This window comes from Elgaria multicarinata, chromosome 9 (assembly GCF_023053635.1).
Source record: "Elgaria multicarinata webbii isolate HBS135686 ecotype San Diego chromosome 9, rElgMul1.1.pri, whole genome shotgun sequence".
Taxonomy (NCBI): domain Eukaryota; kingdom Metazoa; phylum Chordata; class Lepidosauria; order Squamata; family Anguidae; genus Elgaria; species Elgaria multicarinata.
The window spans coordinates 12,077,899-12,096,939 of record NC_086179.1 but is presented as its reverse complement, the minus strand read 5'-3'; the positions used below and the strand labels follow the sequence as shown (position 1 = coordinate 12,096,939).

The following is a 19,041-nucleotide window of genomic DNA, read 5'->3' as shown; positions in this document are numbered from 1 at the left end:
GTACTACACTGAGTCAACGATGGGGAAATAATCAAGTCAACAGTTGTTTATCTAGGAGGTACTCCCCACACGACATAATAATCAATTCTGATGTGGATTAGGATCAGCACTGAGTTGAGGATTTATTATTATTATTATTATTATTATTATTATTATTATTATTATTATTATTATTTTATTTCTTACCCGCCTCTCCATCCTGATCAAGGCGGGGAACCACAATAAGTATAAAATACATAAAATATTTATTAAAAAAAAATGTACCTAGGGACATTGATAAAACTTCCTAAAAAACATACTGAAAACATACTAAAAGCATCCTAAAAGCACCCTAAAATTCCACTGGATAGGCCTGCCAGAAGAGATCAGTCTTTTTAAATGCTAAAAGACTGTTAAGTTGACAAATCTCCTCCAGCAGGCCACTCCACAGTCTGGGAGTAGCAGAGGAAAAGGCCCACTGGGTAATTAGTCCATGCTGAGTTGACTCACTCATCTCCCCCCCTCTCCCCCCCCCGAGTCCTCCTGCTAATATCCCATCAGCCATTGCTGCCAAAAATCTATCCTGCTGGCCGGACTAGGACACAGCTGCCGCTTTGGCTGCTCTTGCCTTGCAACTCTGTAGCTGCCGAAATAACCTGCGGTGCCCTCCACATGAGATGATAACCAATGGTGGATCAAATAGCCAGCTCTGCACAGCGTTGGTTATTTACATTGGTTATTCCAACCAAATGACCAACTGTTGGTTAATAAACTCCCACCCCACAACACGATAACCCACGGCGGGTTAAACAACCAACCGTTGACTATTTAAACCACCGTTGGTTATCATGTTGTCCAAACCCAGTCATTGACTCCAGTACTAAGTAATGGTAGAAAGCTTTCGAATGGATCCTATGCATGTTTAGACAGAAAAAAGTTCAAGAATTCCCCATCATCCCCCATACTGGGAGTTGTAGGACCTTTTTCTGTCTAAACATACATAGAAGTGGACCCTTAATGTAGTAAAAACTCCTTCCTTGGGAGTTTGAGAGAGAAAAATGTTCAGACATAAGAAAGTTTCTTGCTTTCTACACATGCAAAAAACCATGTCAGGCCAAAGGGGCAGGCTTTCTTTTTCTCTGAGCTTCTGTGCTGTGATTCTCCAGAAGTGCAGGGAACAACCAAGCTTTGTTCCTCTTTGATGTGACAAAGTTTTCTGCATAAACCATAAATCACAATAAAACTATGATTAAAAATAATAAAACAGCAATAACCTCAAAATTAACAATTATAACCAGAATTAATAATTAAACTAGGTAACGTCATATACACAACGGCACCTGGAAATAGTTCTGGCTCAATTACAGGCCAAAGTAAATACATAGATCTTTAGGGTCTGATTGACCTCAATTGGAGCAGAATGCGACAAGTAGGGGGCCGCTAGCGAGAAGGCCGTATCTCTCGTGCACACCACTAGGGTCTCCAATGTTGATCTCAGAGTACAGGTATTTGTGGAGATCAGTGAGGGAAGTAGGGCAAAGCACCGACGCTGGAACCTTGGTCCCAGGGCATCTTTAGGGACAGAGTTGGGACTGGTGAAGAAATAAGTTCTGAATTAGCGGTGGGGAAATTCCTTCCAGTACAATGAGGTGTTAGTGTGGAGCCTTAAAGAACAGGGTTCAGAGGAGGGCAACCAGGATGATCAGGGGTCTGGAAACAGAGCCCTATGAAGAGAGACTGAAAGAACTGGGCATGTTTAGCCTGGAGAAGAGAAGATTGAGGGGAGACATGATAGCACTCTTCAAATACTTAAAAGGTTGTCACACAGAGGAGGGCCAGGATCTCTTCTCGATCCTCCCAGAGTGCAGGACACGGAATAACGGGCTCAAGTTAAAGGAAGCCAGATTCCAGCTGGACATCAGGAAAAACTTCCTGACTGTTAGAGCAGTACGACAATGGAACCAGTTACCTAGGCAGGTTGTGGGCTCTCCCACACTAGAGGCCTTCAAGAGGCAACTGGACAACCATCTGTCAGGTATGCTTTAGGGTGGATTCCTGCATTGAGCAGGGGATTGGACTCGATGGCCTTATAGGCCCCTTCCAACTATACTATTCTATGATTCTAGGGTTGGCCTGCCAAACGCAAGGCTGGAATTATTTCCCATGTCACCATCGTTCGGCAAAACTTCTTGGCTTTAGTATCGTTCCACGGAACCAGATCATGTTACAGGGTGCCACAAGGGTGACGCTTCCGCAGGCTCTTCAAACACCATACCTGGGGTTCTTCTTGAGATTTGCCCAAATGCACAAGGTGACGTTCTTCTTTGTAATGACCACCTCCATGTTCCCGCTTTCCGATTCGCCATAACTACTAGCTTGCTAGAAAGAGCATTGAAACAGAGAGGCGAATGTGTATTAAGCTGGTTGATTTGCAGGCTGGTGATAAACATTGGGAAGAATTCAATCTTGCTCTCAACGCAGGGTTGTCACTGAAAGGTGCATCACTGTTTCAAATTCTTCCCGACACCCATTACATTTAGGCAAAGTTGCATGTGTTCTGATGTCATCTTTGACCACTGCCCGCTAGCAGTGGGTGGGGAATACAGAGGGCGGGTGGGGGAAATCACACAGTGAGATGACGTCCCAACTAGGGATGGGCGAACAAGCAATATTTTCGTGATGGCCTAGATTCTCTGAAAACCACTTTGAAGCTTGTCTCATCACATTTCCTGTGTTCATTCGCACACTTTTTTCCCTCCGATTCATTCAAATGCGAGAAATGCGTGGTTTGAACGAGGAAAATGTGCATTTTTAAGACAGCCTACAAAAAATGTGCACTTCCGCCTCATTGAGTAAAGCATAAAAATGCAAGTTCGGGAATTTCTGAGCATTTTTGGAGACGGTGCCCCCCTGCTCCCGTTCACAGTGACAATCATGGCGTATTTCCATGATTCGCAGACATTAATTACATTCAGGTACTTCCCTAGTCACAACATGGGTCAGAAAGAGGGAGAACTTTATACAGGGCTGCTGTATTCAGTTTTAACATGTAAATCCCCCCATTAGCTATTGGATCTGAACAAATAATGACATTACAACCCAAGAAGAGCCCTGCTGGATCAAACCAAGGGTCCATCTAGTCCAGCATTCTGTTCACACAGTAGCCAACCAGGAACCCACAAGCAGGACATGAGTGCAACAGTACCCTCCCACCCATGTTCCCCAGCATCTGCTGTACATAGGCATACTGCCTCTGATACTGGAGGTAGCACAGAGCCATCTGGACAAGTAGCCATTCATAGCTTTATCCTCCATGATTTGTCCAATCCCCTTTTAAACCCATCTAAATCGGTGGCCATCACAACATCTTGTAGACGTGAATCCCATAGTTTAACTATGCGCTGTGTGAAGAAGTCCTTCCTTTTCTCTGTCCTGAATCTTCCGCCAATCAGCTTCATGGAACGAGCCCAAGGTTTTAGTATTGTCTCCCTATCCACTTTCTCCACACCATGCTTAATTTGTTCACACAGTGGCTGACTAGGGCCCTGTCTACACGCTGTACTGAAGGCGCATGTGCATGCGCCCCCAGTACGACCCCAAAATGATGGTGTAGACGGCAGCCCAGAAGAGACGGAGGAGGAGGCGGCTGGGGAACCGGCCGCGTCCTTGCCGCTGCCGCCTCCCCGCCGGCCTCCTGCTGCAGCGACCCGGGTCGGAGAGCTCGGCGGAAGCGGAAGCCGAGCTCTCAGACCCGGGTTGCTCTTACCCCGGCAGCAGGAGGCTGGCGGGGAGGTGGCGGCAAGGACACGGCCGGTTTCCCAGCCGCCGCCTCCTCCGTCTCTTCTGGGCTGCCGTCTACACCATCGTTTTGGGGTCGTACTGGGGGCGCATGCATGCGCCTTCAGTACAGCGTGTAGATAGTGCCTAGCTGTTGACCAGGAACCCACAAGCAGGACATGAGTGCAACAGCACTCCCCCACCCATGTTCCCCAGCAACAGGTGTACATAGGCTTACTGCCTCTACTACTGGAGGTAGCACATAGTCACCAGGACTCATAGCCACTGATAGCCTTCTCATCCATCAGTGAATTTGATGGAGGAGACAACTTGAGACAATTTTTTATTTAACTAGATCTATGCATAGATTGCCGACAGAAAACACACTCTGTGCCTTAGGCCCAGCTACACGTCACAATTTTCTTCAGAATAACTCCTCTTAGAATCAATGGGGACTATTGCCATGAAGATGGAATCGGGACTAAAAATAACTTAGGGCACAATCTTATGGATGTTTGGATAAAAAAACTCCCAGCATTCCCCAGATCCCATGGCTAGCTGGGGAATGCTGGGAGTTCTGGGACTTTTTTCTGTTTAAACATTCACAGGATTGTACTCTTACAGGACAACCCTATTGTTCTGACTGAGCGCTCCATAGTAGGAGTGCTTTGACTAGGGTGACCCTATGGAAAGGAGGACAGGGCTCCTGTGTCTTTAACAGTTGTACTGAAAAGGGAATTTCAGCAGGTGTCATTTGTATGCATGCAGAACCTGGTGAAACCCCCTCTTCATCACAACAGTTAAAGCTGCAGGAGCCCTGCCCTCTTTCGTATCTGGTCACTCTGGGCAGGGCTGCAGCAGCTTTAACATTAAGGCTTAGTGTGTCGTGTGAACCATTCCTAACCACAGTGGTTCCATAACCACGCTTTAACCACGCTCACGAACCATTTGCTGCAAAACGGTTTGCGGACTAACCATGGCTTAGCGTGTTGTCTGAACAGGCCCACTATTGAAGAAAGAAAAACAAGACATGATGAATAAACTCCCAAAATTTTAATCCTCATATTTCTAACCTCAAAAACGTAATTCTTGTAAAGTTTACCACCCAATTTTGTTTCCTGCTACTTTTTGTTATATAAGGGGTTTTCCTACAATTTACCTGGCGGAAAACCTGCATTCACAGCTAAGATATGCATGACCGAGAGTTGCAGCCAATTTATGATATACCCAGACGATAACACAGGTTTGTGAACTCATGTGCAAATTCACACACCTAATTAGTGTACGCCTAATTAAAAAGGAACAACCATGCAACGGGCAAGTTGCGATCCTCCTGAGGTTTTAGACTACAACTCCCATCAGCACTAGCCAGCATAGACAATGGTGGTGCGTTAATCAATCCTCGGTATAATCTGCGGACATCAAAGAAGACCAGCGTCTCTTTACCTTCAGCAGTTGTTCCGTTGCTTCGTTGTATTTGTGATGAAGGAGAGCCTGCAGTTTCAGAATGGTTTCTTGGTACTGAGTCACCTCACGCGGAGACACCTCATGGAAAGGCGTGTCCAGAATGGCAATCTCCAACTTCTCAATTAACTAGAAGACATTACGCTTTCACTGTTAGTTGATAAACTAACAAAGGAATCAGGCAGCAGTTGCACAAAACACAGAAACAAACAATGCAAAAAAAAAGAGAGCACACAACTGCGTACAAAACAAATTATTTTTATACAACACAAACAGAAGTTCTTTGTAGGACAATTAAGTCACCTAGCTGGTTATATCTGAAGTATGGATTGTACGCAATTAAATAGGTGAGTTCTTCATGCAACATATAAAAACAATAGCCGAGTTGTTTTTCATAAGTAACAGGCATCCGGTAATAATCCCGTTTCGTCATGCTAGACTTCCTCAGAGAAACAGTTTCATTTTCGCTGTATGCGAGCAAAAGCCATGGGAATAAGGTTTGCAGACTCTAAATAGCAGTCCCGCACTATTTTTCGTTTTTCGTTAAAGCCCTCCAAAAGGTTTTTTTTTCTTCTCTTATTAGTCACCGGCAAACAATCCAAACTAAACCAGAGGATTTCAATATTCTATCTGTTAGAGATTAAGGGAGAGGAGGTAGTTTTGCTCTCTTCTTGATTCTGCAAGGAGCAGTGCCATTAAATCAGGAGCGCGCCAGGGTGAGCATATTACACCTATTATTCAAGGAGCCTGATTTGCTCCCAGGCTGCTTCTGGGCACAATTGAAAGCCCTGCTTTTCACTTTGAAAGCCTTAAATGATGTTCGACCTGTTCTGGAGAAGGGGATTGTACTCCCTCTAAAGGGTCAGATTCGAAATTTGGGGGGTGGGGGTGAACTTGGATGCAGCATTGCCGGTAGAGGCACAGGTAGACTCAGTGGGGGTGTTTGGATGATCACCAAGAGAAAAGGGGGAAGGAGAACAGTGTGGTTTCTCCCTTTGCCCCTGTGTGTGCTATGCGTGCATCCATCATTTACATAATTACCCACCCTGCAGCATGGGTTGGCATGTCATCTGACCCGGTGTGCACCCCACACCCCCTACTGCAAGTCATGCATGGGGCACATAGGGGTGGGAAGAGAGGCCATGAGGGTTTCTTCCCCTCCCCTTCTCCTGTGATCGTTTGAGCCCAGACAGAGGCATAGACCACCTTTTATCAGCTTAGGTTGATATACCAACTAGGCCAGAGATAACCTAGCTACAGTTATCCATGCTCTGGTAACCTCTCGTCTGGATTGCTGCAATGCATTATTCGTGGGGCTACCTTTGAAAATATTCTGGAAACTTCAGCTGGTCCAAAATAAAGCGGTGAAGTTGTTCACGGGGGCTGGTCAATGTGACCATGATCACATCGGCCAGTCGATTTCTGGGCCCGATTCAATGGTTGCCAGTCGATTTCTGGGCCCAATTCAAAGTGCTGGTATTAACTTCCAAAGCCTTAAGTGGCTTGGGGCCAGGTTACCTGAAGGATCATCTCCTCCCATATCAGCAGTCCTTTTCCTGAAAGGCCCTACCAAAGAAGTAAGGTGGGTTATTATTAAGAAGAAGGCCTTTTCCGCTTTGGCACCACGATTGTGGAATGAGTTTTGGTTTACAGGGCTGCTGAATTAGTTTTATCTAATATTTTTGTATAGAATGATGTGTATTTATTCTGTTTGCTGTTCTATTTTACGATGGTTTTATGTTTTAAAACACCCCAAGACAAATTTCTTTGGTGCCAGGTTCTTTCTTACCAGGTGGGGTTGGCTTTTCGCCACTGCCGGATCAAAGGTGTAGCCACAACAGCGGTCCCAGAAATAGGCCCAAGACTCTGACAATGATCTCAGCAACCAGGGGGCCCAGAACCCTTTTACAATTTCCATACAATTTACAATTCCCTGCCCTGTCCACAATCACAAGGTTTGCGAACTATTCTTAAAGTTTCGACTTCTATTTGTTTATTTATTACATTTGTATCCTGCCTTTTTTCCTCTAAGGAAGCCTAAGCAGTGTACATAAGCTTCCTCCTTTCCATTTTATTCTCACAACAACCCTGTGAGGTTGGGCTGAAAATCTGTGACTGGCCCAAAGTCACCCAGTGAGCTTCCATGGCCGAGTGGGGATTAGAACCCGGATCTCCCAATTCCCAGTCCAACACTCCAGCCACTACACTGGCTCTCACACCACACTGGATTCATTTTCAGTCATGACACACTGGCTCTGCATTCATCCAGTCACCCAACGTTGGCCCAGACCATCAATGGTATCCATTAGGTCAAAATAAGCCCTGTAGATCCAGAGATATGGAGTAAAATTCTGTACGTACAGCAGTTTTTTCTTCCAAATAACACCTTCCTTGGGTGCACAACAAGTTCCTTTTCGTGTTCTCTTTGTCTTCTGTTCCGCTAACTATTTGCCAAATGACTAGTAAAATGCACGAATACTGCGGAATATCATTACAGAGACTTACTTCTAACACCCTGTTGCTATTCTCAACAACAGTCTGGATATCGTTATTTTTGTCTTCTTCCCACAAACTCATGAAAGTGTTAATTTCTTGGGGGACTGTGGGATCCGGATTCCCATCACAGCCGGTGTAATGTTCCCACTAGGAAGAAATAAGGCGCAAAATACTTACAGCAGTATACAGAAAGAAGAAGAAGAAGAAGAAGAGAGGTAGATTTGATAATTGCAGTTCATGCTCTTCCTGACTTCGTGTGACCACAAAATTCCACCACTATAACCTTATAGCAGTCTTCCCCAACCTGGTGCCCTCAAGAGCTGTTGGCCAATTGCCATGCTGGTTCGGAATGATGGGAGTTGCAGTCCGGAGGGCACCAGGTTAGGGAAGGCTGCCTTATAGGGCAACCATTGCATACTCATGGTTGTTTATGGGACGTTCCAATTTCCCTTCTGTGGCTAGCCACCACTTTCAATAAGTTTTTTTTTAGAGCAGGGAAAATGTGGCATTTAACTGTGAAAGCAAAAGAAACCAACTGGATCCCCATATGCATTTGCGCTATTCTTCTATACTACAGTGCCACCTAGAGGTTATGCAGCAGAAAAGCGAGAAAGGAAATGCTCTTCATGTAGTGCTTGGATCTTAATTCTTCAACAAGACCAAACGTAGATCCAGCAGATGAATAGACTCGCATAGAAAGGCTTATCGTCATGGAAAGCTACACAAGGTTTCCAGTGCTTAAAAATGCATTTTTGCTTCTGTCTTTTCCTTTAACAAAACCAAACCATAAGCATTTTATGGCTATTAATATAGGATGACTTGAAAACGAAGCGTACCTTAGCAAGGGCTCTAGATTTCATCTTCCATCGGCTCGCAGTCAAAAAGTTTTCTTCTAGCACATGAAGTTCAGCAAGTTCAATCCCCCTGCGATCTTGATCCTGTGTGGGACATAGCCAGGGTAGCCTGGTTTTATTTTAATCTGGACAGTAAACAGCATTGGTTTAAAGATTAAAGTGTCATTTAAAGTGTCACCTGAGAATCAGTAGGAGTTAATTCTGAATAAAGCAGTATGACAGGCCTGAATAGAGCAGTACGACAATGAAACCAGTTACCTAGGGAGGTTGTGGGCTCTCCCACACTAGAGGCATTCAAGAGGCAGCTGGACAACCATCTGTCAGGTATGCTTTAAGGTAGATTACTGCATTGAGCAGGGGGTTGGACTAGATGGCCTTGTAGGCCCCTTCCAACTCTGCTATTCTATGATTCTATGATTCTACACCTGCTTAGGATTGCACGGCTACTGGGCAGTATCCAATGGTGTCATTCCACTAACTGAAATAGCACTAGCAGAATTCTTCCAAATCTTTCAGTTGTGCAAGTGGGTTGTGCAAGCATAATGTGTGACCGATTGCACAACTACTTGTGCAAGCATGATGGACAACCGATTGTGCCACTATGCTAACTTTTCATTAGATTTTCCTCTTGTGCATAGTTCGGAACCCAGTTTCTACTAGCGCATTATTATTTGCGCAAGCAGAATGTCACAGCTGGATACTGCCTTTCGTTTATTTTGTAGAATTCTTTTCCCGATGGAGCTCAAGACACACTGGACTTCGTAGTATCATTCTCCACAATGAATTCGCTTTTTTCTCTGCCACATATTTAGTATCGTGTCCGTATACCCAAAAGACCTTTCGTTTCAGAATCACCCAGCTAATTGTCCAATGTCAGCTATCAGTTTTCAATCAGAAGTAATTTTGAACTGAACTGAATTCTGAAGCTAAGAAAAACAAGGACATGGCTCTTCTCGCAGCCGTATAACCCACTGTCAAGCTGACAACGGGTTATAGGGCTATTTCAGCTGTAACAAGAAACCACGGTTTCCCACTAAAAAATGAACCTGCAAACATTTTGGCTTCACACCCTCCTATGTCCTCTCCTTCAACCTGCGTGGCTACGAGAAGAAATCAGTAGTTTCCATTTTTGCTTTTAAACAAATCAGGGTTGATCCTGGCTTGTTCTAACAAACCACAGTTTCCCAATTTCAGACATAACAGGGAACTGTGGGTTGCTTAAAGTGAAGCCTTCCAATTTCCTCCTTGCCACTACACAAGAGAGGAGTGGAGGGTAAACATTATTTATTTATTTATGTATTTATTTATTTATTACATTTATATACCGCCCCCATAGCCAGGGCTCTCTGGGCGGTTTACAGAAATTCTAAAATTAAGTTAAAAACGAGTATACAAAATTTAAAATTCTAAAACACAGAACATACACACATAAAGCATTAAAAACCGTTTAAAAAAACTAAACATGTGGGTAATTAAGCTGAGGCTTGCACAGAATCGTTTTGTGTAGCAGGAAACCCTGATTTCCCATTTTGTCTGAATCAGCCCATAAACATTTTGATATACAGCCACTAATTCACAACAACGGTTCAGCAAGGTGTGTGTGAACTAACTTTGACTTCCAGGCGTTCTCTCTTCTCCCTTTCAATCCTTTCCTTTTCGAGCCTTATAGCTTGTTCCTGCTCGGCGCGGAATCGGGCTTGCTCTGGAAAAGGGAGAAATTGTCACCGAAGCAACTAAAATACGTTAAATGATACGGGCACGTCGTTGCAATGACTCGCACACCACTGCTATTATCATTTTGTAGCTAGCAAAGCCAAGGTGACCAGACTAAGGCAACGTGATCAACTTGGCATTTCTATGAGCAGGCCAGAAAATCAGCAAACAGCGGCGGATTGAGCTGGCCTGGGGTTGAATCATCAGCCACCTTTGCAACCTGAAATGTTCTCAGAGCAGTTTTTGAGAAGATAATAATAATAATAATAATAATAATAATAATAATAATAATAATATATTTATTTCTTACCCGCCTCTCCCTTTGGATCAAGGCGGAGAACAACATTAGAACAGGAATCAATACATCTTAAAAATTCATGATTTAACATTGATCTGGATAGGCCTGCCGGAAAAGGCTAGTCTTTAAAGCTGCCTTAAAATCACACAGAGAGTTAATTTTATGAATCTCCTCCGTTCCACAATCTGGGGGCGACAGAAGAAAAGGTTCTCTGGGAAACTGATGTCAGCCTAGTTTTAGCTGACTGAAGTAAGTTCACCCCAGAGGACCGGAGTGTGCGGGGCGGACTATATGGGAGAAGGCGATCCCGCAGGTAACCTGGACCCAAACCATTTAGGGCTTTAAAGGTAATGACCAACACTTTGTACTTTGCCCGGAAACTAATTGGCAGCCAGTGGAGTGATTTTAATGTTGGGGTAATATGCTCACCCCTAGATGTACCGGTGAACAACCTGGCTGCCATATTTTGAACTAGTTGAAGTTTCCGAACTAGGTACAATGGTAGCCCTATGTAGAACTCATTGCAGAAGTCAAGCCTTGAGGTTACCAGCGCGTGCACTACTGTCTTTAGGTCTTCTGACTCTAAGAAGGGGCGCAGCTGGCGTATCAGCCGAAGCCAAATTACCTGTCCCGGCCAAGTGACAGTATTCTGCACCGTTGGGCATCTGTCAAGGTCTACGCAAGATGACTCACATTCTCACTGCCATGGTCAGCAATGTCCCGCTATGGGTATCTGTCTTCTACCCCCACTGGGGGATAATGGCGTCTTGGAAGGGGGCAATTTCGAGCAGGCAAACAGCACATGGGAATGGAGGAGAGGAATACATTTAATCAGGGGTCCGCCATGCTCCATGCTCCACTTTTAAGAAGGCCTTGAAAAATATAATATTTTACCCTGGCCTTCCCCTAATATGATCGCTGTTGTTGCTCTTTTCGTTGCCATTTTTTTGTTGGTTTATTTATTGCTTTTTTATACTTACTGTTTTTATTGTGGGTTTTATCGCTTTTAACATCATACTGGTTTTATGTGTTTTATTGCTTTACGCTGCCCTGGGAGGGCTTGGGTTCCGTAAGGAGGCCAAGAAATATTTAAAATGAAATAAATAAACCCCTATATGCATTAAATGAATATGTGGGAGTGTGGGGGACAGGATTGCATGGCCAAGCCATGCCCAGTCTATACCAAAGTGGTGGCTGACAATTCTACCTGGCTGCTGCAGGTTCCGTGTCAGCATGAAAAGGGGGCCACGTATGTACAGATGTGTGCCCTTAGGGCTGCCCCACATGAACAGCCAACTAGGGCTCCTTTTCACGTGGAGGAGTGTGGCGTTACCCACATTTCTATTCCCTTAGGTATGTCTGCATGAGTATGTCTAGAGAGTGCGGAATGTTGGACTGAGTGGGTGTGGCTTGTGATGCTGTGGAAAGGGGGAGGAGTCTATATATGGGGGAGCTGAGTGGTCTGAGGTGTTCGGTTGGTGGTTGGGTTTGGAGGGTAGATGTGTTTAGCTGTGTGATTTCTTGTCAGGATTTGTGTGAGGAGTGAGTGGAAATAAGATCCTAGGGACTAAGGATTGTTATTATTAGATTTGTTGTTGTTGTTATTATTATTATTATTATTATTATTATTATTATTAATATAGCACCATCAATGTACATGGTGCTGTACAGAGTAAAACAGTAAATAGCAAGACCCTGCCGCATAGGCTTACAATCTAATAAAATCATAGTAGAACAATAAGGAGGGGAAGAGAATGCAAACAGGCACAGGGTAGGGTAAACAGGCACAGGGTAGGGTAAAACTAACAGTATAAAGTCCGAACAACATCAAGTTTTAAAAGCTTTAGGAAAAAGAAAAGTTTTTAGCTGAGCTTTAAAAGCTGCGATTGAACTTGTAGTTCTCAAATGTTCTGGAAGAGCGTTCCAGGCGTAAGGGGCAGCAGAAGAAAATGGACGAAGCCGAGCAAGGGAAGTAGAGACCCTTGGGCAGGCGAGAAACATGGCATTAGAGGAGCGAAGAGCACGAGCGGGGCAATAGTGTGAGATGAGAGAGGAGAGATAGGAAGGAGCTAGACCGTGAAAAGCTTTGAAGGTCAACAGGAGAAGTTTATATTGGATTCTGAAGTGAATTGGAAGCCAATGAAGAGATTTCAGAAGTGGAGTAACATGGTCAGAGCGGTGAGCCAAGAAGATGATCTTCGCGGCAGAGTGGTGAACAGAAACCAACGGACTGATGTGAGAAGAAGGAAGGCCAGAGAGAAGAAGGTTGCAGTAGTCCAACCGAGAAATAACTAGTGCATGAACAAGCGTCTTGGCAGAAGAGACAGACAAAAATGATCGAATCCTGGCAATATTATACAGGAAAATTGTTTCTACCAGTATTCTGAAGAATAGGCAGGAGTTGAATAGAATTTGAAGGAACTAAGAACTGTAAACAACAATAAACGTTTTCTTTATTTTGCTACCATAAAACCACGTGTCAGTTTGGCTGTGTCCTCCTGCTCTATTGGTTCTTAAATAAACCCATTACACTAAACCTTTCGCCTGCTATATTCACAGAAAAGCCTTTTCCAAATCTCTTTACCTTTTCCCTCTGCTATTAAGGGGAAGGTTATACTTTTCTTTTTACCCCTTCCTCAGGTATTGAAGTGGTGGTGCTTAGCCTGAGGGAGGTGTGCGCGTCAAAGCCTGGTGTGTGAGGTGGGGGCGTCGCAAGGAGTACTACAGGGGTACATCTGTACCCCTCTAGGGCTCCTTCATGCTGACTCCAAGGCACAGCTACCAGAGGTATCGCCAGTGTGCACATCAGTGTGGATGCGACATGGTTAGTCCACACAATCCTGGTGTCCTCTCCATACACTGGATGTATATATGTGGAACAGGTGGTGTCAAATGTAGACTCCCTGGAAGATCCCGGCTCCATGGGTAGTTTGGCTCTACAGTTTAAAAATAGACTGTAAATCTGTCTCTTGGATAAAGGGACAGAAACCAACCCTTACCTTCTTCTAGCAGCCTTCTCTCCTCTTCTTCTCTCTGCAATTTCAGCCTTTCAGCTTTGCTCAGTTTCTTTTTACCCCCAGCAGACTGAACGCAGGTAATAAATATAAAAAGAAATAACTATTACACATACATACACTCTTAGCAAAATCTGGGGCTCAGCACATCTGTCCCCAGAATAACAATATTGGAATAAAGGGCATTCGTTATGTACCGTCAGCCTGCATGTCGGTCAATACGAAATTGAACAACGTCAGATAACAGGCACGATTTATTTATTTTTTAAATGATGCATTTATCAATTTGGTATTCTTGTATTTTATGCCAAGGGACTATCTTTGATTTTTAATCATGCCAGCATTGATTAAATATTAATCATGCTTAATAACCGTATAATTTTTATAGATGTAGGAGATAAAATGTACCCTCCATTTTAGAGTCTTCTGTGGGGAAATATAAATATAACTGTACTGAGCCTCCAAGCTGAGGTCTCTATCATCATCATCATCATCATCATCATCATCATCTATTTATTTGTTACCCGCCTCTCCTCCGGATCATCATGTGGTCACAGACCCATTAGAAACAATCATTAATTCATTACACAACTGGCCAAAAAAAGTTATTAAACCATACACATATTTAAAATATATAAGCATAGTTAAAACACCTGATACAAAAGGATTAAAAACAACAACATAGAATAGAAGTTACAATTAGGATGAGGGAATCGTTTTACGAGACCTTTGTAGGGAGAAGAGGAACTGAGCCACTGACTCTGTTGCTGACTTGTAGGAAGTATTTCAAATACTGTTCGGATGACCTTCCAGGGCATTTTCTCATAAAAGGGCCAAGAAGTCTATTTCGCTCCTCCCTGTGGAGGCTACATTAAAAAAAAAATGCCCTAAAGATTCAATTGCTTCGTCACCACAGGAACACAAGTGATCCACATATGGGATGACCTAACAGTGCCCTTCCAATATTGCAGAAGGGAGGCAGTTAAATCTCTATCTCTATCTTGCTCACTCACTCTCTACAATATGAGAATTTCCTTTCTTGATATACACTAGCATGCGAGCAAAGGTCCTTCTAATATGGCATATTAGAATGGCATATTTATATATGGCTACATGGAGGCAAAATGAGAGGCTGGGTCCTTGCCCGCCTGAACTTGTCTCACAGAACCCACTGCTCACAGAAGTGTTCCTAACAATAAACGCAGGATGGAATCTACCAGCTCTGAAGTTCAAGTCACTCAGACTATGGTGGTCCCAAGGAACCCAAAGAGAATATTCCATCATTGTTTATGTCTGAGCCCACCCCTGCTCTAAGTTCCTGGAGTCTTCTCCTCCAAACTGGTGTTTTCAGCTACATTAGCGCGGAGGAGTGGGAAAGGAGGTAGCTGAACAGTTTAGTGTAAACCACAGTGTAAGGCCTTGTTCAACAAGGAAAGAAGTAGTAAGACTACTAGACTGTACTTCTTCAGGAAGGAGCCGACATGATTGAGTGTTTCTCCATACAAAAACAACCCAACATGTAGCATATTCCGCTGGTCCATTCCCTCATTCCGTCCTCGCATTACCAAGGGCACAGTGCCCCAGCAGGGCCGTCTGCTGCACTGTTATCTGCCCTGTGGCCCTGCACAGATCGACGGGTCTGCGCCGCCATTTTAATTTTCCACAATGCTCACACTATGGGATATTAAAATGGCAGCTCAGCCTGCTACCACCAGCAGCCAACAGCATGGGAGGGAGCTCACCAGGGAGCACTTTGCCTTGCCCCTCACCCACAAACTTGGAGCCAACCCTGTGCTTACTCATGGGCCAACAACCGTGGTGGCACTGAAAGAACACTCTCTTAGTGAAAACAACAGAGTCTTGTGGCACCTAAAAAACTAACACATTCATTCTGGCGTAAGCTTTTGTGGGCACTGTCCACTTCGCTTCTGCACCGGGTGCTCTAGGCACTGGAAGACATTATTTAGGAGTCACCCTATAATTGAAGCTCTAGGCAGGAGGAACGTGGTAGGGTGACCATATGAAAAAGAGGACAGGGCTTCAGTTGTATTGAAAAGGGAATTCCAGCAGGTGTCATTTGTAGGCATGCAGCACCTGGTGAAATTCCCTCTCCATCACAACAGTTAAAGCTGAAGGAGCCCTGCCTAGTGTGACCAGATACAAAAGAAGGCAGGGCTCCTGCAGCTTTAACTCCACATTCCCCTTGCTGTGGAAAAAATCACAGGTTAGGTCAAGAGGAAGGACATGGACTACAGGTGATGGGACTGAAACGATGCTGAAGTTGGCTACTAGTTCCCAGTTTTATAATTGTGGATCTTGAAGGGGACAGTCTATAGATCCCGGAGATATATGATATTGCAATTTGTAACTGTATTTTGGGGTGCAGGGGCATATGAATCTTAGGCCCTTCTTCAGTTTATTGATGGAGCTCTGTTTCAAAGCTTCATACAGATAAGAAACTAGGAACCAATTTCAGCATTGTGGAGCTGGGGGGAGGAGGAATTCCTGCATTGAGCAGGGGGTTGGACTTGATGGCCTTATAGGCCCCTTCCAACTTTATGATTCTATGAATCTAGAACACAAGGGATTTGGGAAGAAAGAGCCAGACCTCCCAGAACGAAGGGGGGAAGGGGGGGGAGACAGACAAGACACTTCTTAGAGCAAATGAAAATAATCCTTCCATGTCTTCCACACTCAAATAGCTTTCAAACTGGAAAGCTTTTTGGAGAAAAATACAGGCGTAGGAAAATATAGAAGAAAGACACAGCCCATTATCATGTCAGACAATGGTCTGAATCTCATCAAGCCCCAAATTACTACAACAGGCCACCTAGGAAGGCGCTACAGGACCGAGGATCTACCCTCACCTGTGGAGGTAAAACAAAGATTTTAGGCCAAGTATTTTGGGACAGACTGACGGGGGCTGGGGAAGCAGCACCTCTTTGAAAAAACTTGCACAGTGTAAATCATTGTCTATGCTTGGCATAAGTCCCAACCTATTAAGTAATAACCATAATATTTGCCCTAATGTTTTTTTGGGCCGAAATATATTGTTCACAAATATCTAAGCTGCTTTTAATATAATTCCTTATAGAAAAGCAAATTCAAAGTAATAACGACCAGTATACAATAGTTATGACAAGTATATACAGCTGATCTACAGGTCTATCTATCTATCTACCAACCTACCTACCTACCTTTTTCTTTTTTGGACCCTAAATGTTGAAAGGAAAAAGAACAGAGAAAGTCAGAAAAATGCAACAGCTATAATCATCAAGGCAGTGTGGGTGGGGATAAATTTCGAAGTGCCACTGTAAAAGTACGAGGCATCTGGATTTTTTTTTAAGCTAAACTATGTCCCTTTTGAGGTTTTGACCCCAAACGTCTATCATTTGCTATCATTGGCTATGCTGGCCAGGACTCATGGGAGTTTTAGGCCAAAATATCTGGAGGGCCACCAGTTGAACACTCCTGTTTTAAGCCCTGAAGAAAAAGCTTATATTCAAGGTGCTGGTGATGGCATTTAAGGCCCTAAACAGTTTGGGACCTCGATACTTGAGGGAGCGCCTCTCCCTATAGATGCCTGCCTGAGACTTGAGATCTGTTGAAGGATTCGTCCTCCGCGTCCCACTATGGTGGGACGTGGGAGAGGGCTTTCTCTGCTGTGGCACCCCGGCTGCAGAATGGCCTCTCCTTGGAGGCCTGACCTCATTTCAGCGGCAAGTTAAAACATAGCTTTTTAACAAAGCCTTTGATGGCTAAATTCAGCAAGGTTGCACATGGTTTAAATTGTTTCTACTGCTTTTAAATTCTATACTAGTTTTAGCTTGATTAATAGTTTGATTTCTTTTTAAGCTGTGTATGTTTATCGTTTGAAACGGTTGATATGATTTTATCTGTATGCCTCCCTGAAATCCTCGTGATATAGGGCGGGATACAAATGTTTAAATAAATAAATAAATCTTTGCTATAGAAATTCAACCAGTCCTAAGAACTTCAAAACAGAGAAAAGAGACCCTTCATGATATGCTGATTTTTTGACGTATGAAAACATTGTTTTGTGACATTCCTAACGCTTGCTGTCCTGGAACACTGGACACTTACGTTTGGACACGGATTGCAAAATGAGCGAGATGTAAGCCACATATCCAGAAAGGTACATGGCAAGCAGATTTTTGCTGCCTCAGGGCCTTCTGTGGACCACATTGGAAACCGTTTCTACAGGAGGGGCAAGGGGCAAGTGTACCGAAGCCGTGTCAGCATGCACCGAGCAGAGGCATTGCAGCAAGTGATGCTCAACAGACCAATGAGATCCACACCACGGCACATGTCGGTTGAACACTAATTGCACAGTAGTGCAGAATTAAGCCATGGGTCCTAGAGGGTGGTTTGCACAGCTGGCCTGTTCATGCCTCTGGGATTTGCAATGAATAAAAAGCCTGAGTGGGCAGGCTTCATAAATACGCTTCATGTATTTATTCTGTCACTGCAGGGGGAGGCAATGGTTTTTTTAGGCCCAGAGGCACATTTGGTAATTTTTTTAGGCCTGGAGGCACATTTAGCCACTACACCACAGAGCCGGTGCAGTGGCTAAAGTGTTGGACTGAGAGTTAGGAGGTCTGGGTTCTAGTCCCCACATGGCCATGAAAACCCACTGGATGACTTTGGGCCAGTCACAAACTCTCAGCCCAACTTACCTCACAGGGTTGTTGTTGTGAAGATAAAATGGAGAGGAGGAAGATTATGTATGCCACCTTGGGTTCCTTGGAGGAAAAATGCAGAATATAAATGAAATAAATAAATAGAGAAACTGTCCTGGGCACCACCATAAAATGGCTGCCACAAGAGGTGCAGCTAACCGCAAAGGACAAGTACTCTGCCCAAAAGATTGAGCACAAGGCAGAGTTGGGGTGTGCGTCCTAACACACTAAATGACTATTTTGAACCCAGTTTGCAGTGCCAACAGAAATCTATTTCATAGAATGCAGCTCTTTTTCTCTCCTCCTGCCTACCAACCAGCACATTCCACCCATCGCCTTTCCTCTCTCACTCCAACTCACCACCCATAGAATGCTTTCTCTCTCTCTCTCTCTCTCTCTCTCTCACACACACACACACACACACACACACTTCTCCTCACCCCCACCAAGAACGTCTCTAACCCCATGTGCGACACAGAGGCATTCATAGGAAAAGAAGATGACAGCAGCTGAAGGACTTCACTTTGCTTTCAGTTGATCCCAGCTGCTGGTAAGAAAGTGGGTTATTTTAAAAAACAAAAGCAAATAAATAAATAAATAAAAATAAGTAATTAAAATATAATTAAAAGTGGGAAGGGTAAAGAGCACCTCAGCAGGCACCAAGAAAGGTGCATCAGTGCCCACAAGCACTACATTGCTTGCTTGTTGTGTCAGAAGGGGCGGAGGGGCGAATTCCGCTTGGAAAC

The 19,041-nt window shown here is 44.2% G+C and overlaps 1 protein-coding gene across 1 annotated transcript in view; it reads right to left on the bottom strand.

Annotated features, from left to right (window-relative positions):
• The window catches only part of DNAI7 (dynein axonemal intermediate chain 7), a 34,944-nt gene extending 16,182 nt beyond the window's left edge, over window positions 1-18,762 (bottom strand). The window contains exons 1-8 of the mRNA XM_063134516.1: window positions 18,736-18,762; window positions 16,793-16,810; window positions 13,581-13,665; window positions 10,181-10,272; window positions 8,553-8,654; window positions 7,726-7,863; window positions 5,203-5,349; window positions 2,255-2,358 (exon numbers count right to left, since the gene is read on the bottom strand). Coding sequence (XP_062990586.1) covers window positions 2,255-2,358; window positions 5,203-5,349; window positions 7,726-7,863; window positions 8,553-8,654; window positions 10,181-10,272; window positions 13,581-13,665; window positions 16,793-16,810; window positions 18,736-18,762 — 713 coding nt within the window. The remainder of the gene's footprint in view (window positions 1-2,254; window positions 2,359-5,202; window positions 5,350-7,725; window positions 7,864-8,552; window positions 8,655-10,180; window positions 10,273-13,580; window positions 13,666-16,792; window positions 16,811-18,735) is intronic.
• Window positions 18,763-19,041: the final 279 nt, after the last annotated feature.